Genomic DNA, 24,315 nt, shown 5'->3' with positions numbered 1-24,315 from the left:
TAACTATTTCATAAAATGCCATTTTTTTATTTATCACTTTCTTTTATTTGCTTTCTTTTAATTCTGTCTTTTATTGCTTTCTTTATTTTCTTGTTAGTTTGATACTTTTTGACAAGTTGGAGAAAGGTAGTTGCTTTTCGTTGCACGCGAGTTAGGCAAAAAGAAAAGTAGGATTTATGCGTTAAGACCATTGGGAGAAACAGAAGTTATTGTCATAACAAGTAACTCGTCAAAAGTCATCTTGCAAAGCTTATCAGGTAGAAAAAGCCCATGAGCTTTTTATGGGTTGCAAGGGAATTCTGACATTTCAATTGAAAATTCAAAAAGGGGGAAATGATAAGTCGCATTGAAAGTCTAAATGACAGTGTCAAATGTCCCATGAGCTGTTATTGTTGTTTTGTTCGTTTGAAGTTTGTTTTCCTTATGAGTTGTTTGTCTTTTAGTATCATAAGTAGTTTTGTTGTTCCTTTTTTATGACTGAAGTAATTGAAAACATTTTGTTCGTGTTATCAGAAATGAATTCACCAGTGCTGAAGTCTGTGGTTTGCGACACATTGTTATCATTCGTTTTAGACATCAGCCAGAATGTGCGACACAGTTAAACCAAAAAAGAAATTCTTTTTAGACAAAAGGGGGAGTTTGTTGGAGTTTTTGTCTAAAAGATTTTATGGAATATCTTTGACTAAATATCTTTGATTAATGAATTAATTAAAAGATAAGATATATCTTTGATTAATGAATTGATTAAAAGATGAGATATTCAAGAGATAAAAGATTTCCCACTATTTTAGGAATCTTGTTGAGAAAAAAAGATTTCTACATATAATATATATGTGTATAAATAGGATGTTACGGGGTTGTTACGTGGGTGACGAAAAACTGAAAAACACAAGTTGAAGAAGATTGTTCACGTCAGTTGCCGTCTGCAGAAGCTACTGGATTCCAAAGGTATTATGTTCTTATGTCTATGAGATCGCCATGTTGATCGCAGTAATTGATGAGTAACAGACGAAACAGTGATTTGTGTGATCACGGAGATCTTTAGAGGGATCTAAAGACGTTGTCAAAGATATTCACTCATGTGTTTAGGGGGAGCCTGAAGCTAGACATCGTGAAGATAAGTAATTCAGGGGGAGCCTGGAGTCTGATGTCAAGACATATGTTATTAAGTTAAATTATTGAACAGAGTACCATATGATGTATTGATCTATATTGACTAAAGTGAATATCAATAAAGATTACTCATCAGAGCTGTGCGTAGCTCCCCAGACGTAGGCAATATTGGCTGAACTGGGTTAACAAAGTTTCTTGTGTTATTCTCTTCTGCTATCCCTCTAGCTATTAAAACTGTTATTAGCTGTAGTATTAATTGAAGGTTTAATTAATTATCTCACATTGTTTTTTCAATACAATACAAATTTAGTTTTGAAGGCAGTTTTCCATTTATCCCCTTCATGCATTCTAATTTGATGATATCCAAACTTTAAATCAACCTTTGTAAAGAAACATGAACCATGCAATTCATCAAGCATATCATCTAGCCTAGGAATAGGATGACGATAGTTTACAGTGATTTTGTTGATGGCCTTACAGTCCATACACATGCGACAAGATTCGTCATTCTTGGGCACTGATAAAACCAGTACAGAACGTGGGCTCAAGCTTTCGCGTACGTACCCCTTCTCTATTAGCACCTCCACTTGCCTTTGAATTTCTTTTGTCTCAATTGGATTTGCTCTATAGGCTGGCCTATTTGGAATGGTAGCCCCGGGAATGACTCTATCTTGTGCCCAATACCTCTAATAGGTGGTAATCCTTTAGGAGCTTCATTTTGAAACATGTCTTTAAATTCCTACGAAAGAGATTAAAACACACTAGGCAAAGACAAGTTGTTAACACTAGAAGCTAAACACCCTTCCTTATACAAAAGTACAAAGATAGATTTTTGGGAAAACATTGTCCTCCTTACTTCTTTAAATTTTGCCAAACAACTCAACTTACTCCCTTTTTTTTCATTTTGCTTTTCACTTTTCACTTCACTCTTTTTTCTGGTAGACTTTTATCTAATTTTTCACTCACATCTTTTGTTTCTCTCAATTCTTTTTCTTCAAATTCTTTCATTTTCCTCTCTAACTTTAATTGGTCAAAAAACATATCCTTTGAACATAAAGGAACAAGAGTTGTTTTTTTTCCATCTTTTGTAAAAGAATACCTATTCAAGTATCCATCATACAAAACCTTTCGATCAAGTTGCCACGATTCTCCAAGCAAGATATCTCCAACATGCATAGGTAACACATCATATAGGACCTCGTCGTTATACTTTTCCAAGGTGAAAGAAATCAAAGCTTGAGAAACTACCTTCATTTTTCCACTATCATTGAACCATTGAAGCTTATAAGGGTTAGGATGATGTTGAGTTGGAATTTGCAATTGTTTGTTAAGAAATGTACTAACATTATTTGTGCAACTTCCATTGTCAATTAAAAGACTACAAGGCATCCCATTAACTAAACATCTTGAGTGGAAAAGATTATCTCTTTGGTCTTCAATATCATGTTCCTTAACTTGAGCACTAAGAAGCCTTCTTATAACAAGTGTCAATTTACTCTCATCTTCTAGTTCTTCCTCATTTTCTTCAATAGATTCTTTAATTAACTCATCTTCCTCACTTTCTTCTCCATCAGCGAGAACTTCACCATTTTTAATGATCATGGTTCTTTTGTTTAGACAATCACGAGCAATATGTCCAATCCCTTGATGTTTCCAACATTTTATGTCTCGATTTTTTTCTCGAACTTCCTTCGATCCATCCATTTTTTCTTTACCTTTGGAGCTCTCAGCCTTATCTTTCTTTTCAAACTCAACCTTTCCTTTAGGTTTGAAATCCACCTTTCCACATTTCAATTCTTTTGCCAAGTAGTACTAGAAAAAGAAGTAGATTTAGAAGGAACATACCTCTTGAAGTGCATCTTCTCTCATATCAAAGTAAGTTTTTCTATCCACTTGGTGGCCAATTCTCGGTTCATTCCTCCAAGGAATCTTGCCATTGTGTCCTCTTCATCTTCATCAATATTTGTTCTATTTATAAGGGTTTGCATTTCCTTATAATAGTCATCCACACTTTTAGATCCTTGTTATAAGGAGTAAAGCTTTTGCTTGAGTTCTCGAATGTAGTGCTTAGGAATATACATCATCCGCATTAGAGCTTTCTGTAAGGACTCAACCCTTTATACTAAGTAGAGGTCATTACTACTAAAGAAAATAAAAATTTTCTTAACCAAAATGGAAAATAACATTAACTTTCACTAAAAACCTCAAATGCTCGTTATAATTAAAAATAAATCAAAGTATGTAGAAATAAATCTCTAAAAATGAAATCCTAGCTCGGTCCCTATCTAATTTTAAAAGAGAAATAATTAAAGAATACAAAAAATATTGAAATCAAAACTGTAAAGTAAAAGTGGAAGCAAAAGTTTCCCTATGGCCAGTCGTGGCCACTTCTTGTCATTTGCCAGCTTCCCTCTACCCTTACCTCTACCTCTGCCAGAAAAATTAAACATAGAAGGGCATTTGGCGTGCAGGTTTGGAATTAAATTCCTAGGTGTTGAATGCCTGTGAGCTTATTTGATGGGGTTTTCATACCTAATAATTATAAATACTTGTGTTTGGGTGTAGGATTTGGGAATCTGGATTTTCTAATGCCTATACTTAGGTGTTGATTCTGAATTCCTGAGTTTAGCTAAACTTCTTCTTTTTTTTTTTTTTTTTTTTTGTGAATTGTACATCCTAAATTTATCATGTATCAAACTTTTCATTGAATTTTCTTTCATATTTTGTACTCCTAAATCCAATTTCTTAATCTATTAATTTTTCATGACAATAATGTAAGAATGAAAATTTTTAATATTATATTCAATAACAACAATTTTAATTACACTTACATTAACATGAATGGTATAATTATGAATATAATAAACCACTTATAAAATATAATAAGTCGAATGTCGTTTACGAAAGCTTTAGTTAACCAACATTAAAAGGGTTTAATAGGTTTCAAAATAATTATAACCAAAAGGATCATGCAAAATCAAAGGCCAAGTATAGTTACCTTTAGTCATAGTTATGGTTACGTTGCCTTCCTATGATGCGCATGTGACGTATTTTAAACCACTTTTATCAAATGAGTTTAAATAAAAATGAGTTTTTTTTATACACTTCTCTCTTAAGTCAATCCAATAAGTTCTAAGTCTTTAGTTAAATTGACCAACGAAAAAAATGAAAAATGTTATTAAACTAAAAATAAATCATGATACATGTGATATATATTTAAAATTTCTATCATATTACCAATATATTAATATTTGATTTATATATACTTGAGATCACACTAGATAGTTCATCTATTTTTACCTAGGAAAAATATAACAAAATAAACAAAATCTCATAAAATGAAGGAAAAATTAGTTTTAAATAAGGAAGAGAAAATAGATAATTAAAAAAGATAATCTAATAATAATAATAATAATAATTAAAAAAAACTCAAGAAGAAAAGAAAATAGAAGAATGAAAAATATGTACTTTTAAAAAAATATTATTGTAATTAAATCAAAGGCGTATTTGGAAAATGACTCAAAGAAAAAATTTTCAAAAATTCATTTTTATCAATTTTTCAAGGTTTGCGGCAGTTGCCAAAGTTGGCGGTTGAAAGTTCGTTGGCGGAGTTGTCAAAAACGACATCCAATAGTCGGCCAACAATGGTCACTGAGGGTGGTGTTCGGAGTTGGCTGACGAATATTTTCTAGATTGAATAAAAAAAAAGATAATCTATGGGCTTGAATATTGTTTACTATTCAAACCCATGGAAAAGAGTGTAAGAAGTCTTGGTGAAGCGATCGTTGATCAATGGTGAAGATGATCAACAATCGCCAATGTTTAATTAAGACAATTGGTTGGTTGTCGATCATCATGACAATCGGTCACCAAGGGTCATGGCTATTGGTCATTGACCATCATGACAAGAGAGACGACATCGATAATTAATGGTAACAATTGGTCGTCATCAATAAAGATGTTCACTTGACAACATAAATGTCCATAGTTGTAGGTCACCAACGATCAAAATGATTGATCACCGACGATCGATAATCGATAGTCAATACAATTTGAAGGCGATAATCAAGATGATCCAAAGTCGACAGTTAAGATGATTGGTTGTCGTGACCGTCGATCAATCATTATAGTTGATCATCAAGTTGTCTAACATTTGTTGTCAACGGCCATCAATGATTAATGGTAAAAGGTTGAAGAAAAAAAATTTCTAAAACATATGACATTCAATAAAAAAAAAAAAATTCCAAACCCATGGGTTTGGTTTCTTAATCCTAGGAATTTTAATATAATGATCCAAGCATGGGTTTGGCTTCAAATGCCAAACCCCTAATTTCAAACCCATGGGCAAAACACCCCTAGAAAGAGTGAGCATAAACATATACTCACTAAGGGACCTACTTCTAATCCCGCTAGGTCTCTGTTAACTTTCCTAGGCTCCTGTAAAGAAGTACCCCTAAACTGGTGTGTTCCCGAACACACGCAATCAATTGATCACGTAGGAACACATTTGACCTTCAGTGATTCCAAAGGTACACCTAGGACAAAACTGGTCTTTGGTGAACTCGAAGGAACACCTAGGACAAACTGGTCTTTAGTGAACATGAAGGAACACTTAAGACAATCGGGCTGTAAATGACCCCATCAAATCACTCATATATATAACATCTCATGACAGACTAGTGATTCCGTTGGACCACACAGTCATAAAAAAAGGTGGTGGTCTTGAGGGACACCTATATAGGTATGACCCTAATAGATAAAGTTAACAGAACACCTAATCCATAGCATGTAGCACATCATAACATCATAAGTATGGCATTAATATTAATCATAACTTTCTTAACCATGAGATTAATAATTCATGTATCATCATTAATGTAAATCAGTCATCATTATCAACATAAATAGTCATGACTATCAGTCATCAATACATTATGCATTTTAGCTACATCAATGGATAATGGAGAAATTACATACAAACTCTTAATTTCAATACGAAGGTCTCATAGGAGAATCTCTTACCTTGAGATTAGCAAAAAGATACTAATTCTTTGGTTGACAATAAACCTCTAATTTACTTAGTCTTAAATATAGACAAAATTAAATTAATAATTTTCTAGCCAATATCTACCAAATATTTAATTAGAGTTTCTAAACTTACCAACAAATGGGGTTGAAACCAATTCAACCTTTGAGGCATAATTTCTTAAATAACTACTCCAAAATTTGACTAAAATATCCTTCAAGAAAAATAATCCAACTTAATGAAAAATCGAACTTAAATCCAAAATTAGATTATTTAGAGTCCAAAATTAACATCTCATCGGCTCGAGTGTAGAGGAAATCGACTCACGACTTGGGTAAGAGAAAACAGCTACGCTTGCGGCTTCCAAGAGAGGATCGGCTCAAGCATGCAGCTTGGAGTTCACATGCGGTTTGAACTACAAAGACGAGGATTAGATCTAAGGAGATCAGCTTGGCATGGACAGATTGGCACGGAGACTTGAAACGGTGTGGTTTGAGCGTAGCGGAAGATTCATTGAGCCTGGCTCCGTCCAAAGGATGCCGGAGATGGAGACCTGAGCAAGATAGAGCTGTGCACAAAATGAAACGTTCGTGGATGAAGGAATGGCAAGCAGACGAGGAGATGATTACTAAAGATAGATGGTGGACAAATGGTAGTTCATGACAAGGGATTGATAGAGGCGGAGACGACCAGAGCACGACGGCTGATGATAGAACTAAAGGAATGGAATTCCTAAAGCGAAAGCTTATGAACGCCCGTGCGAGTGAAATTCAATTTATGAAACCAATAAATTCAAAGAAAAATAATAAACATGCTTTTCATGGAAAAAGTGAAAATAAACTGACCTTTGTAGAACCAATTCAATTCTTCTTCCAAGCTTGGCACCACAAAATCTTCCTCGTTATTCTCCAAGTAAAGAATCACAGAGAGTTGTGGGCTTCTGTAATTTTGGTGAGGGAAGAAGCTTTTGAGAGAATTTTCTTTTGTTGGGATACAGAGAGATCGTAAGATTGTTTTCGCTGTTAAAAAAAAACTTTCTTTTTATTTTCTTTTAAAACAAATCTCAACAATGGAGGGGGAAGTTATCCTTCCCACGTAGAATAACTCCCAAGGGAGTTATTCTATTCTATTTAAATATATTAATATATATATATATATATTAATTAAATTAAATAAAATCAATATAAATTTAATTAATATATATTATATCTCATATAACATAAAATTAATATAAATTTAATTACAAATATATTATATCTCATATAATATAAACTTTATATTATATCATATATAATATAACCAATGATTTAGATCTCTCATATAATCTATAGTTCTAATATGAATCGAATTCAATTTTAACCTATAGTTTATTTATGAATTTCATTCATATTATTATTATTATTTGAATCATATTCAAATATTAACTTCTCTCATAAAAAACTTTACATTATAATGTATCAAATAAATTATATTAATTGTATCATATACAATTTATTCCCTTTAATCAATTTGAACAATTCAAATTAAACCAAAATAAATTTGATTCTCATTTATCCTTATTGAGCTAACAAGGGGACCTTATGGACCTACAGATTGAAGCTCTAATGAAATGAGATTAATTAATTAAACTCTTTAATTAAATTTAATCTCTATTCATTAACTATTAGTCATTCCACTAAAGACTAATAGTTGCACTCTTCTAACTGTAGATATATTTTTGTGTCCATTAGATATAACCAATCAACAGTGCAATGACCCTTCACAAATTGCTCGTAAGTACAGCTAGGCCAAAAATTACCGTTTTGCCCCTGTAGTTACATCTAACTCCTTAAGTACCATTGATTCCTCTAATGAACAATAATTATAGTCCTACTATAACTGAACTCCTCTCAGGCCAAGAGAGGGTGTGGCGCCACATTGTTCAAGCCCTGAAATCAACCCTTAAGAGAGCAAATTCTCTACTTACTCCATCTATAGAGAAGGAGTGAATTCCTTCTTGTGTAGCTGCGTTCCCAGCTCCCCATTCAGACGAATCCCCAAAATGGTAGGCATATTGAGTCGGCTACATAGGCCACTCTCACCCATACAAATCAAAGGATCGCCTACATAGGCAGGAGTTCACAACTCACTCAAGATTCAGGTCAAGTCACCTATAGTCATCCTGGTGAAATGTAGTCTCAACTAGTAACGGTGTTAATAAGAGAGACTATTCATTTCATGGTCCGGTCTTATACAAACTCTTTGTATAGAATACCCCCGCTCTAATGTCTCGACATAAATGATTAGGATCAAATCATTTGTAGCACTTTAGAACAATTGTAACAACTACAAAGCAGACCGTATTCGTAGTGTCACCAGGATAAGGTATCCAGCCTTATCCATTTACTACAGACCATTTAGGTTATCACTTAAACATGATCCACTTGTATGTCTCTACATACATGTTTAGGTTACAGAAGATAACCTTGGATGTTAGTTTATTGGTTTTGTGAGTTAATGCAACTAAATATCAAATAAAATAAAACACTTTATTTTATTAGATAAATAAAAAGTTTGTATTATATATACAATTACAAACTACAAGACCACGAGATTTAGGGCATCAACCCCAACAAGAACTTGAAGATTGGCAGCTAGGGTTTGGTGAAGATGAAGAAGATGATGAATGGTTAGGCACGCTTCTCGAGATATGTATTTAAATAATTCTAATAATTTTATTATCATTAATATTTACTTTTTCCTTTACCTCATTCTTTTCCAAATCAACCAACCAAAATATCTTTCTCACTCCATTTAATTACCAATCAAACCATTATTTTTTTATCCAAAAATAAAGTCAAATAACCTCTCTCCCAATTAACTCTTCCTATCAAGTTAATCTTCTTTCCAACAACCCACAATATACTATTCTTTAATAATTATATTAAAGAATAATTATATTATCTTTAATATAATTATTTCACCTTTCCTTTAAAATTAATTAATTTTATATATAATTAATATAATTCCTTAAATCTCACTAATTAACCAATAACAAACTTTACAACATAAAATTCCAAATCTCTAAACTAATTAAATATTCTCCCAATAAATATTTAATTAATTCTAATTTCCATAAAATCAAACAGATCCCTCCAATTAACTCAAATAACACCCAAAATAATTTCAACATGATTACAATTAAACTTAAGGTAATTAAATTTAAAATTACCTTATTTTAGGGCGTTACAATATATGTAATGCCCTGAATTTAGGATGGAGACATTGATGAACCGATATCACATCTAAATGAGAGGGATCCTAAGGACGAGAAAGTAAGGTTAAGAAAGAATTAAAAGTTAATACATATACCAACAAGGTGTATTTTCCTTTTTGGTGGCTCGATCATAGGAACTCCACAGTTAAGCGTGCTTAGCTTTGAGCAATTCTATGTTGGATGACCTGGAATTTTCCTAAGATGCATATGAGTGAGGACAAAGCATGCTGAAAGGACGCGTAAAATACCTCACATCTCCATCGTCATGATCTTCATTGTTTAGGTAACCATCCATTTCATCATCTTCTTCAACTTCCTCCTTTTTTGTAGTTTCTGTGTGCAAATGAGCATAAACATACAAGGATTCAGGAAAAAAAAATCAAACCATGCAGACACATTAGCAGTAAGTAAACAAAAAAAACCATACTTTACCTTCTAAACTCACCATTGTTGTCAAGATCATGAAGAGCAAAGGGGTTTGTATTTAGGATTTTAAACTTTGAATTACCTCCAACTAAGAGGTCTTGACAGAGAAGAAACCAGAGGTAGTGGTAGCGGCGGACAGAGCGTCCACTAACAATGACGATATATCCAAGAACTTCTGACGCTTTACTTAATACGTTGGAATATATCCAATAACTCTCAACATTTTACTTAAAACATCGAGATATATCCAAGAACTCCCGACGTGTTGCTTTGCGCGCTAAGAGTTCTTAGATGTATCCCGATGTTTTAAGTAAATCATCGAAAATTCTTGTCTCTCCCGACACCTCAGTTTGTGCATTGAGGAGGCCCTAACTCCTGATGCCATATCTTCCGACGGTGTAAAACGACGTCGAGAGATCCAAAGTTTCTTGTAGTGTGTTGTTAGGTCATAGGGGATGTAGAGGAATGTCAAAGATCCAAATTCCAAATCCTGATCCGAATCCTGGGCCTGGGGCATTACACTTTCAATTCCTCCCAAGTTTCAATTGGCTCTTCATAATTCCTTCTCCATTCAAGTTACAATGATATCCACCAAACACTCGCATAATCCACAAATTCAGCTACAGCAAGCTTCATTTTCCTTTCTTCACTAAAATTATGGCAATAAAAAACATGCTCAACTTTTCTCTCATATTGCAAATAATCCTCTGGATTCGTTGTTCCGTGAATAGGAGGAATTGTGAGCTTCACTCCTCCTATCCCTCCTTCTTCTCTTCTTTCATTTTGGTACTCCCTTTCAACCCTTCTATCTAGTAACATGCCCTTCCCTCTCTTTTTCCTCTTCTTCTACCTTAGTCTAACACTCTCCTCCTCTTGGATGTTTTCCGGCTAGAAGGGTTTCATTATCCTCATTCTCTTCATTTTCAACTTCTTTGTTCACGACTTCCTCTTGGTGACGATTCCTTAAAGCTACACCCACTATCTTGTTAGGTATGTTGGATATTATTAGTTTTGTGTTAATAACCTAAATCCAATAAACTAACATCCTAAGCTGTTTGATGAGTCTTAAACGGTATGTAGAAACATACGGGGGTCAATGTTCAAGATCAACTTAAGGGGTCTATAGTATAGAGCTAAGGTTGGGTACCTTATCCTGGTAACTCAATGGATACGGCTACTTTGTATTTGATACAAACACACTGATCCCATGCATTCATGTATGCGACATGCGAGTGAGGGTATCCTATGCAATGAGTTTGCATAAGATCGGACCACAAAATAGTAATCACTAGATGTAACTCCGTTAACTAGTTGGGTTTCTATTTCATTAAGATGACCTAGGTAACTTAGTCTTAATCCTGAGTGTATTATGAACTCCTATTTGCAAGGGACTGTCCTTTGATTTGTACGGGTGAGAGTGGCCAGATTGCCGATTTAATATGCTTATCATTTTGGGGACAAGACCAAGTGGGGAGCTGGGAACATAATCACACAAGATGGAATTCACTCCTTCCCGCCTTTAGGGTAAGTAGATACGTGTTCCCTTAAATGATGTCTCCGGGACTTGAACAAAGGGTCCTACCCTCTCTATGACACGATACCTGTTTAGTGGTTGGACCATAAACAGGTTGTTCATTAGAGGAGCACTAGCATTTAAAGGCTAGAAGTAACCCGGGGATAAAACGATAATTTGACCCAACTGGTGTTACGAACATTTGTGAATGACTAACTTACTGGTATTGGTCTATATCCATGAACACAGAAATATATCTACAGTGAGAAGAGTTCAGTTGTGAGTCTTTAGTGGAGTGTACACACAGTTAACGAATGTTGATTAATCTGGTTAATGAGTTTAGCCAATTAATCTCATATCGTTGTAGCTTCTGATCTGTAGGTCCATTAGGTCTCCTTCGTAGCTCGTAAAGGATAATGAGATTTATTTATATTGGTTGTAATTTGAAATGTTCAAATTTACTTTGGGAATTAATATAATGTATGGTGATACATTATAATATAAAGTTTATATTTTTTAATTAGGCTTTAACATATAAATTTAATTTTGGATATGATTCAAAATTAATTTATGAGAGAATAAAATATTTGAATAAGTTCAAATATTAATTTAATGTGAATTAGATTCATACTAAAACTATAGGTTAAAATTTAATGTGTATATGATACATATTAAAACTATAGGCTATGAGAGAAATTCATATTTGAATATAATTCAAAATTTTATTAAATTAAATATAAGATATTTAATTTAGAAATTAATTAATTGGAGAATTAGTTTATAGTTTAGTTTATTTTTATTTTATTAAATTTGATTTAATTAAATTAATTAAATTAAAACTATAGGTTATGTTATAGATATTCATTTAAATATGATTTAAATGAAATATTAATTAAATATAATTTAATTAATTATTAAATTAATTAAATTAATTAATTGTTTTAATATTAATATTAATTTATTAAATTAATAGGGAACATTGGCGGTTTTCTCACGTCTCCATTTTTTTCTCAACTTCCCTCTTCTTCAGTCTAAAGAAGAGGGAGTTACTGGTACGCATACATAGAACGTTTTCTTATGTGAAAAAACAAATCTCCTATTCTCTCTAAAAAAATTTCTCTCTGAAAAAATTTCCTCTTCCAATTTGGTTCCCACAAACCATCTCAATCGAAAGAATAAGAAGGTTCCAAGTGGTGGTGCTCCAAATTGAAGTTTAGTAGATTCAGAAACGTCAACTCGTAGGTTCTTCTCTATATTTTTTTTTTCTTAAAAATGTTTAGTCATAATTAATTTAAATTTTACCAATGTACTGGAATTTTTAGGTTCCAATTAAAATTGAGTTAAGGTCTCTATAATTGTTTTGTTGTGCAAAGGGCTTTCATCCCTTGAAGGTAGACCATTTTTCAAAAACCACTAAAGCTATAATCAATGTTGACCAAGGTTAACTTACCATAAAATTTGACAGTCTTTGATGCTATGAAATTCTCGAAGGAAATTTTGTGTTTATGTTTTCTAGAAGCTCCTAATTCTCCTAATAAAGCATGTGATGATAATCATATCTTCTATAACTTGAATTGTGTAAAAGAATAATTTGGCTGATGGAAAGATGATTTTCTTGATGAGAATGTTAAGACTTGATTTAGTTGATGAATATGTTCAAACTTTGGATGATAATCTTGAGATAGAATATGAAAAAAAAAATTGTTTTAGTGATGATAATCATGAGTTAGTTTCTCTCTTCACAATTTTTCTTTAAATGAAAATTTTGAATTTGATAAAAACTATGACAAGATCATTGTTAATGAATTGAAATCTGTTGATCAGAAATTTTTTCTTAATGATAACTCGTTAATATTTTGTGACAATTTGGATAGCGATCATACACTTAATTTCATACTATTTTTCAGAAATATAGTCTTTTTGAAAAATAATGACAAAAATAGGGTAGTATGTAAAAAAATAATAAAAATAGAGTAGATGACCAACCTTAAGGATTCAGGTCAGATCAACATATTTAATCAGCTGTTAAATATTAGAACCACTGTCAAAGATACATCACTCTAATTAAACAAAGTCTAATAGTTTAATACCCAAATTCAAACTGTCCATATACCTAAATTACATTTAAACTCTATAATGCATAATCAATATATGAATTGGATCCCAAAATTTTATAAAAAATACAATAATTTTATGAATCACAAATTTAAAATAGGTTTTTCAAACATTAGATTGTAAGTTTCTGACTCTTTATTCGTGAACCCATCATATTAAACAACATCCCACATATATTAACATTTAAAATATCCCTATTCCTCGAAATTTAAAGTAGCTCAAATCAAATTATTTTTAAAAAATTATTTTTTTTATTACTATTACTTTGATAAGATATCTCATATTAAAAAAAAAAATCTAAAATCAAATCAAGTAGCATACCTAAAATTTTTAATTACAGTTGAACTCTTTCAACTATTTTTTTCCCTAAAATCAAAATTCAAATAACTCCCTAAATCAAATAATTCCCCTAAAATCAAAAGCCAAATAACTCCCTCAATATACCTAAAATCAAAATTCAAATTACATACTTAAGATTTAATTCTTCCTAAAATCAAATAATTTTTCTAAAATCAAATAATTTCCCTAAAATCAAATAATTTTCCTAAAATCAAATAACATACCTAAACTCAAATAACATATCTAAAATCAAATAAATTTTCTAAAATCAAATAACATACCTAAAATCAAACAATATAACTAAAATCAAACAATATAACTAAAATCAAATAACAAGCCTAAATTCAAATAAATTTTACAACAAAATCAAATACATTTTACTAAAATCAAATAACAAACGAAAATTAAATTATTTTTACAACAAAATCGTGTACCCGATATACGAATTAGTTAAATAATAAAACCATACAAGGAAATAAACATACCTTGTGATGACGAAATTGGAAGGCAAAATGGAGGTGAGGGAGACTTTTTTCATAGAGGTCGACTGCAGGGGAGGCTCTTGGTTGCTGATTTTTCGTGAAGGATGAAAAAATTGCTAAATTTTTATGAAGGATGGAAGGTAGAATGGCAAAGGAAGGAGGGCTTTTGTGAAGATTGAAGGCAAATTTGAAGTAAAGATGGAAGGTAGAAGGCTGATGAAGATAGAAGGCAGAAGGCTCAGCGACTAGGTAATAAAATGACAAGGTCATGTATCCGGTACACGACTTCTTTTAGTCGCATACCTAGTCCACGGCACCCTACATGTCGGACAAATGTGGCAGTCAACAATAGTGTTGACTGCCAAAATGGATACATGTTAGCGGAGTCATGTACTAGGTTTCGCTACTATATTTTTTACATTTCTTTTTCACCTACCCTATTTTTGTCATTGTTTTTTTTAAATACATTATTAAAAAAATTCCTTAATTTCAATGCAAATTCAATATGTAACGATGATTCTCATTGACTTTGTTTTTTGGACAAGAATACCCTTTTAAAGAAAAATTGTTTACTTCCTAGAAACTAGGGATTGAGCATGAGCCTTTCCCTCTTAACCTCCCCCATGATACTTATTTTTAGATGATGAAGATTCTCTTCTCGGCATCCTCTACACATGTTCATTCAATTCATGAGCATGAAGAGACAAGTAATGTAAAAGTGGATAGAGGAACAAAGCCACTTTAATTGACCCAAAATGAGTTGGCAAAGTACGATCGAGTAATCAACCTTAAAATTTTGTCATTTTTAGAGGCACCCACATGTCAAATTTAATTTTCACATTTTCTTTTAGTTTTTACTTTTTAAGTTATTTTAAAGCTTTCTAGTTTAGTTTTTAGCCTACAAAAACATGTTGGGAAACTTTTTTTTTTTTAAGAATTTTAATATCCTTTGATTTTCGGGATGAATACAACATAAAAATATTTCATTTATATAATGATTTTATTTTTTTTAGATATCATTAACTGCATTATTCTTTCATCGATTAATGTTTGAAATTGAAAAAATATTTACCATTTGTCTAATAAAATGAAAAAGTCCATGAAATTGATCATTTTTTAAAACGGTTAATTTTTATAAATATAACAAATTGAAAAAATATTTACGATTTGTCTAATAAAATGAAAAAGTCCATGAAATTGGTCATTTTTTAAAACGGTTAATTTTTATAAATATAACAAATTGAAAAAATATTTACGATTTGTCTAACAAAATGAAAAAGTCCATAAAATTGGTCAATTTTTAAAATATTCTAAGTTTGTTCTTCCTTTTCATCGTCTTTCTTCTCTTCCTCTTCTGTCATTTTTTTCTTTTAATCGTCTTTCTTCTCTTCCGTAATTTTTATTTTATTATTTTTCACACTATTATTTGATTCAAGATCATGTACCAAATATAAAAATTCTATTTTTTTAAAATTGTTATTTGGTTGTTCAAGATCGTGTACCAAATTGAAACGATCGTGTACCAAAAATAGCCAAATGTAAATGATCGTGTATCACAGATAAACGATCATATAATCAAATCTAAACGATCATATAACCAAAATTTAAATGATCGTGTATCAAAGAATCTTGAAAAAAAAATGCTTTAGATTTGGCTACCTAAATCTAAACGATCGTATACCAAATAATAGCCAAATCTAAACGATAATACCAAATATATTATGGGCATTGTTGAGGCAAATTTTGTATTTTTCATTATGGGTCTAAGGACATTTTTCGTTTTCGAAATTAATAAATATTTTGCAGTTTTGTTATATTTTTTAAAAGACTCATTTGTTAATTGATATTCATTTGGGAAACTTACATAAATATAACAAACCGGTAAAATATTTACGGCCCATATAACAAAGCCCATAAAAGTAGTCATTTTTTAAATATTCTAAATTTGCCTTTCTGTCTTTCCTCTCCTCTTCGTCTATTACATCGTCTTTCTTTTTCTTTCTTTCCTTCCATCTTCGTTTGTTCCATCGTCTGTTTCTTTTCTTCTTTTTCGTTTAACGTGTATTATTTTTTTCAAACATTCTTATTTAGTTGTTCAAGATCATGTAATAAATATAGAAGCTTCTTTTTCTTTTCTTCCATTTTGTCTGGTTCTTTTCTTCTTTTTTTCCAAAATGTTATTTGGTTCATCATGTATCGTCTATTTTTTTTTTTCAAACTTTCTTATTTGGTTATTCAAGATTGTGTAATAAATATAAATGACTGGAAAAAAACACCCAAATCTACATGATCATGTACAAAAAATAGCAAAATCTAAAAGATCGTGTATAAAGAATCTTTAAAAAAATCATTTAGATTAGAGTAGCCAAATGTAAACGATCATTTAGAAAAAGTAAACGATCATGTAAAAAAAATAAACCATCGTGTAGACAAATCTAAATGATCATGTACCAAATTTTTTAAAAAAAAATCGTTTATCTAAATCTAAACGATCGTGTACCAAATTTTGAAAAACAAAATTGTTAACCAAATTAAACGATCGTATAACAAAAACAAACAATAGAATTAAAAAAATAAAATGTAACCAAATCTATACTATCGTGTACCAAACAATAGTCAAATCTAAACGATCGTGTACCAAATATATTACGCATGCATTGTTAAAAGCATGGTTGACAGAGCACTTTTGGTATTTTACACGATGAACTTCTGAACTTTTTCCATTTTTAAAATTATTCTTTACAGTATAAATACTTTATTATATTTTTGAAAAGACCCTTATTCATTTATCGAAAAATATCTCAAATTAATACTTTTTTCATTTTAAAAGAATTTTATATTTTTTTCAATATTTATAGAAAATGGAGATCTTAAATATATGTCAAATACAATGGTCATAGAAGGAATGAAAATTAGTTATAGTTGCCAACCAAGGTATGTTGTAAATTTCTCAGTCGAGAATGAAGGAAACGGAGAAGGAATGAAATGCATAAATATTTATCAACTTTCATATACCAATAATATTTATGTATACAGTTTATATTATGAATTTCTTGGTACCATTTAACCATATCATTTTTAGGTTTTAAAAATGAGGTATATAAACGTCCCCTTTACCTTAAAATCTTTTTTGTTTGTATCTTGTTTCTACCAAAGGCCTAATACAGAAAATTAAGAAAAATATTAACTTGTTTTATTTTAAGAAATTGGTAAGAAATGGAATAATGCCTAGAAAGTAAATAAATAAATCAATCAAATAGTTACTAAACATATGTTTACACTCTGATACACGGGTAATCAAAATTCATGTGATGCAGTCCACTATGCCAACAAAGCCTTGACAATCTTTATCATTCTATTTCCACAGCCCATCTGACACATTTATTGGACACTTTAGAGCAGCCTTCAATATTTTAAATTACTATTACTTAAAGCATCAACTTCAAGTTCCCATGACATTGAGACATTGTACGAGTATATTACAGAAACTCAAAGGAACATGAAAATTGAAAGGGTTCCTCTTCCTTCCTATATCAACTAAAAAAAAGGATAAAATACATATTTCTGTGTTGTCTTTTTAAACTGTCAATTGTTAATTCTACTTCAGAGAAGCATCGACCACTTTGGAAGTTGTCAGGTGCTTACTAACCTTCTGCTCAACTCCCAACCACTTCTGAATATATTGAAACACTGTTTTATCCTTCAAAAGTCCTCGATGACTCGCTGCAATTCCGACTCTCTCAATTGCTTCAAAACCATCAGCCTTCCACAACAGCACAAAGAAAAAACAAAAGAAAAATGCAGATTACATAAATAAATGAGTAGCATCCACATGCACACAATCACACCGACAAATGACAAAGAAAAAGCTTTTTGTTGTTCTTGTCAAGAGCTTGGGCTATAAGAACTCAAGGACACATAATTAAAACAGATTCTCATCCTTACAATGCAGCTTGATGTTTAGAAGGATGAAATAATGAGACCAAAAAGGCAAAAGGGTATCAAAACATGGCTTTCTTTTTTTGGGAGGGGAAGACGCCAAAGTTCTCCATACTGGTCTAGTACATAATTTTACATGTAAAGTATCTCTATTAATGCTCTTAAGTTGGAATGGCTTAGAAACTGATTAATAGTATGGTGATGATTTTATTTATTTATTTATTTGGATAAGAAACGGTTATATCCAAGAAAACTAAAGAGAACAGTCTGGCAAGGGATGAGAAGGCCCTCCCCAAGAAAACAAACTAACAAATAAGGTATGGTGAATAATACAGTTCAAATTTCTTTTTACTTCTATATTTCTAATTTCTTGAGGGAATTCTTATCATCCTTTTTGGTTTTATTAGACAATACAATAAATCTAGATAGATTGCACTTTCTAAATCACATTAGGTCCCTAAATTTCATTGGTGTCTAGTATATTCCAACTTTCAAAGGTAATCATTTGTCAATTTTGTTCTGCCATCAAGTCCCTCTTAGTTTTCCTCATTTCTTTGGGGGTAGAATCAAACTCTATTTAATGACAGAAATGCCTTCTTTTTTAGTAACCAATACCTACCCACTTAATAACTGCTTCATCAAACTTATATATGATTTCAATGTATATTAAGTAAAACAAAAATTCTGGATCACATCATCCGCAATCTATAAACCAACAGAATGAGAAGAGAGCCGCCAAAAAGCACCAAAATTTTGATTAGAAAAAAAAAAACTCAAAGATTAAAATTGGAACTTCGAAAGTTCTAAGACCAAATTTAAATCTTAAAGCTTATAACCAAAACTGGAGTTGAACAATAACAAAATTAACCTTCTTACTTCCTTGAAAGTAAACAAAAGAGTAGGATTCTCAAAGCAAAATTCCCCTTGCAAATTTCTATACCACATTGTCCTCATGTACCTACATAGTCCTTTCTTTATTTTAAAGCTAAAAAGAACTAAAATGGTCAGATAGCATACCTTGGCTGATTCACTAGGAACTGTACCATCTCCATCCACATAGGAGTACTGAGGCTGGGGAGGGGAAAAGAAGTGCAATAAGGCAGTCAGTCATTCAGAGAAGTGCATATATGGTAGTTAATATAAACCATAAAGAATAAGCAGTCAGTCAAAGCAAGGAAAACTTCTATTGGAGCCGATTCATCGTGTTAGCACAGCCATGTAATCTCCAAGTAACGAACCTCACATTTCTAGAAATCTTAATCCTCCAAAACACCAAAAAAAAAAAAACAATCAACCAAATTAGGAAAGAAAACTTGCACAAAAGCCCCTCAAAAGCGTTAGGGTTCTAAATCCACACATCTCTTCTCCTACACCTAAAAGGGGGCCTTGAAGTAAAGAAATAAAATCGGTCACCTCTGTCGCTTCAATATTTATAGAAAAGAAAAGACAATGGAACCCAAAAGAATAGACACACAATCCCCAGTCCACACAACAAAATCAACGACGATGATTTTCAAGAGCATACAAATGATACAAGCAAGGGAACAAAGAACAAAGAGACCTCTCCCCCACCCAATGATCTTACCACAACACAAAAATAAGTCTCTCTCCCCCACCACCACCACAAAAGGACAAAAGGAACAAAAGAAGGGAGATCTTTCAAAATGATCTTCCACGAGTTTCGGTGAACCTCCCATCTAATCAAGTGTGATCCCTTCACTTTCCTTCTTCAACCCCTTCCTAAAGAAAATCACACATTTACCTCTACAAGTTTTGACAAAACTTGCATGGAGCTCTAAAAAGGGATAAGAAGTAAATAGGAGTTTCACTCAACAAAAATCAAGTAGAATGCTCCCCTTTACAAAAAAGAGGCCTTTTCTCCAAGAGGCTAACAGATTTCTCACAGTCCACTACGGAATCACAAAGGGGCAAACCAAGTAGGGAGAAGGAAGGCTACCACAGAATCAACTCTGTGCATTTGGATTCCAACAGAATTCAGATGTCTGTGAATCCTTGTACATCAATGAGGATAAAACTAACAATACAATTAATAGGAGGTCATAAATTTTGTCAGTATAACCAACTTACGTTTCGAATATGCAGAAGCTTTTCAATGCTAGAGTACCATGATACAATTATAACAAGGCAATGCCTCAGCAATTTCTAGAGGTTTCGAATTAAGGTTGCATTCTAAGAGAGAATTCAGGTAATGAGAACATCCGAAAAATTCAAACTAGATGAATCTGACAACCTAAATGATTTAGAAAAGAAATTAAATCACTAACCAAAGTTTGGCAGATTTCAGACAAGTCCTCTATCGGCGAAGACTCTGAGCCATAGCTGCATCATAATTAAAATACCATATGTTCATAATAATTAGAAACAAAGACATTAGCAACAATGAATTGGCAACATAATTGTCCAAAGCCATGGGAAAACAGCCATACCTTTGGACTAGTAAACTGACCCATTCATCAATTATCATTACAATAATATTTCATATCTAGTGTAGCCTGTATCTAAAATGTAGCATTGAAAATTACAGATTTTGATCAAATCAAACCAGGCGAACATAAAGTCAATAAGTTATTCAGTCACTTACAACAGAATTACATCTAATGTAAGAGAATTACATTTGATGTAGAATCATGAGTGTTCTGACTAACAACTAAATAAGCAGCACTAGTTATGAAATTGGCCATAAATGCAATTAGCAGAAAAGACCCTATCAAAATGTACTCAAATCAAATATTTAAGTTCAGTCTTTAAGCACCATCCAGATAGAAAAAAGGGTAAATACTGTATTTCCTAATATTCTAGCACATTGTAAAACAACTCGAACTCTAGTTCATAAACATACCACACATCGAAAGGTGTATCAAATGATGTTCCATAAATGTTATAGAAGGAGATTCCATCTGGTAGTTTTGCGCTATCAATTACTTGACGAGTACCAGTAGCCCATTTGAGAATATCAAAGTTGAAGGGCAAAGGAATGGTCTTTCCATGAAATTTAATCTGCAATAATTGAAAATAAAATTAGCTTTCACATGTGGCAGGATGAACCTTCAAAAATATTTATTTAATAAAAAGTAAGAAAATAATATTTATAAATAAATAAATAAAGTAATGATCACTATGTGGACGCTTGGTTTTTTGTCTAAAGAAAAAAAGAAAAGAAAGAAGAAGAAGAAGAAGAAGAAAGCTACAATTTATAGTACAACTTTAAACTTCTTTTAAGGATACCTTAGGGGTGCGTTTGGGGGAGGGAAAGAATTATGGGGGAAAAGGAATATAATAATCCTAGTGTTATGATAATCCTAGTGTTATGATAATATGTATTTGGGGGAAAGGTTATTATTGGTAGTGTTATGGTAATATGTGTTTAGAGGAAAGAATATGAAAGGTAGTGTTATTTAAAGATTATTTATTCCTATCATGTGAGGAAAAAAATCAAACAGCATTTATTTTGCCTTCACGGTAAGGAGGGCGTAAAAACTTTCCTAGTGGTAAGGTTTTCTTGATTCTTCTATATGTTCACAGAAGCAGCTGAATTCAACAGTTAGAGAGTAACATTCCAAAAAAAAACAGAGAGATAGAGAGAAAACAGTTTAAGAGTAGAAATGGATTATCGCCAAATTGACCTAGGGAAGCTAATGCTAGATAATGATCTCCTTTGCTTCTCTGTGCTTCAGATGAGATTTTGATCGTAATTGATTTCTTCGAGAAGGACTCCTTATCTTTTTGTATTTGCGTAATGATACTCTATGTACAAATATCATTTATTATCAACAGAGGATTGCTTGACTGCTCAGTGAGCGTTTTATAACTAGGCCCAGTGAGGTTGTTGAGAAGTGTAAGATTTCTTCTCTCTTCAGAGAACAGATTTCTACACAAAGGAAATGAAGAGATATGAAAAAGAATTTTTTTTGAATAAGGAAACAACCCTCTTCATTTAGAAAATGAATAGACAAAGTAATGTTTGAGTATAATGAAGAGATGAGATCAAAGTCAAAGCCTATGAGATCAGCAAGTGCACCGGACATCTCAACTAGGTTGACACCCCATAGCACTCTCATCACATCCTGACTTTGATTGAAAAGAAAAACCAAACAAATGCAAGTACAATTTGAACCATACATCTAAAATCAAAATACACACCAAAGACAACAAACTACCAAACGACAACACAAAAATCTTAAGAATCTGATAATACAAAAAATCCCCCAAAATAAATAAGACTACAAACTAAAAAACGACTACTCATGTAAGAACACCCGCCAATTAAGGCTAATGTCTTGAATTGAGTACACCTCATACACTTTAGCTAAGGAGTGCCATGAGGAAGCATTGATTCTAGCAATCTCCTGATGATTCATCCAACTGGATTCTTTGTTGTGAAATATTCTTTGTTTTTGCTCGAACCAAATTTCTGAAAGTAGGGCCTTTATAGCCTTTATAGAACCAAACGGTGGGTGGGTTTTTCTACCCACCCAACTCAACCCAGCTTGGGGGCTAACAGCCCCCCAAGTGTTTTTGACTTTTCCCTAAAAGACTTCTTGGTTATCCCCTAAAATTCTTTTTCCTGTTGAGTTCACTTCAAAACATAATTATTTTGGACGAGAAATGATTTTAAGCAATAACCACAATCATAGCAGCTCAATATTACTCAATACTTTTGCTTGTAAAGTGATACTTTGATTTGGGCCAGATGACTTCAAACCAACAGAAGTTTTCCCTCTTCAGTTGCCCAAAACTCAAACATAAAACAAAACGAACAGAAATCAAAGTGAAGCATAGTACCTCGTTATTTCTTAATGCTTCTTTGAATAAATCAATACTGTCAGTTGGGCCATACGACTTCAAATCAACAGAAGTTTCCCCATCTACAGAACTCTTTTGCCAAACTTGGATATGTGGTTGTGCATGCCAATTGAATCCTAGACTTGCCAGCATCTCATAAATTGAAGGACATTCAACCAACTGCACATAAAAATAAATGGTAGACCTATAACAATGATATATAACATAAACAAAAAAGTAGTGTCACCGTCACTTCTTTTCTTTGAGTACAAAAGGCACAACACCATTGAAGAAAAAATGGTCCATAAGATATCCAATTTATTAATAAAGATTATGTTAAGCATCCAAATTCCTGCACAGAGGAAATACACAAACACACCCGAGAAGAACACACAAACACCACTAAACAGGGTAAATCAGCCTCCCTGTCCAATTCTATTGTATATTCACAAATGGTGTTCAAAGTTCAAGATCGACAAGTTCAAAATAACACTAAAACCAGCAAGAACGATAAAAAGGAAATAAGAAAAGAACACACCAAGACAATCAGCTATTTGAGAGAGCCACCTCTCCTATCCTTGGGCTATCCCGCCCAAAATATTCTCATTCTCCTCTGATTCTAGTCCCCCTCCACCGTCTGGATCAACAGATTGCTCAGATGCTCCCCACTAACCCTTTTTTTTTTTTTTTTTGAGAAAAATAAAATTCATTGAAAAAAATTAGTAAATAGTTTAGATGTAATTAGGGTAAAATAGATCCTGTTTTTCCGTTGTGCATGTCTCGTGTTCTATCATGTGGTAGGGCATACAGAAAAAGGCCGACCAAAACACCCCAGTTAAGAAAATGGGTTCCAACTAAGTAAAAGTAAAATGTTACCAAGGGAATAGTTACAAAAGGCCTTTGAAATCAAAGCCCAAAGAGACACATGAAATCTAACTATGGACCAGAACTCACAAGGGTCCCTTTCCCTACCTCTAAACCCCGGTTATTCCTCTCCCCCCACATATCCCAAATCACAGCACAGACTCCGGCAAGCCACAAAAAATGGCCTTTCTCTCAAAAGGCGGATGGAGGGGGGACTCCTCCATCATCACAAGAACACTTCTTTGGTTGGTAAAACTAAGGTCCCCACTACCCTTTTTGCTTGAGCAATTCCCGTCTTGCAGTTTTTCTTTCATAAACTTTCATTACACAAGGCATCACAGATTATAAAAAGTACTCTTCATGGAAAAGGGAGAGAGATTATAAAAGTTCATGGCTAAGAAACTTTAAAAGAAAAATAGAAGTATACTAGCTCAAAACC

General features: G+C 32.3%; 1 protein-coding gene across 1 annotated transcript in view; it reads right to left on the bottom strand.

The window, feature by feature from the left end:
• Window positions 1-17,670: 17,670 nt before the first annotated feature.
• Window positions 17,671-24,315, bottom strand: part of LOC103485824 (phospholipase A(1) LCAT3) — a 24,081-nt gene continuing 17,436 nt past the window's right edge. Inside the window, exons 7-11 of the mRNA XM_008443544.3 lie at window positions 23,013-23,192; window positions 21,070-21,227; window positions 20,495-20,549; window positions 19,227-19,280; window positions 17,671-18,033 (exon numbers count right to left, since the gene is read on the bottom strand). Of these exons, the coding sequence (XP_008441766.2) occupies window positions 17,869-18,033; window positions 19,227-19,280; window positions 20,495-20,549; window positions 21,070-21,227; window positions 23,013-23,192 (612 nt within the window). The 3' untranslated portion in view covers window positions 17,671-17,868. The remainder of the gene's footprint in view (window positions 18,034-19,226; window positions 19,281-20,494; window positions 20,550-21,069; window positions 21,228-23,012; window positions 23,193-24,315) is intronic.

Source organism: Cucumis melo, chromosome 5, assembly GCF_025177605.1.
Source record: "Cucumis melo cultivar AY chromosome 5, USDA_Cmelo_AY_1.0, whole genome shotgun sequence".
Classification (NCBI taxonomy): Eukaryota; Viridiplantae; Streptophyta; class Magnoliopsida; order Cucurbitales; family Cucurbitaceae; genus Cucumis; species Cucumis melo.
This window is presented reverse-complemented; position numbering and strand designations above follow the sequence as displayed.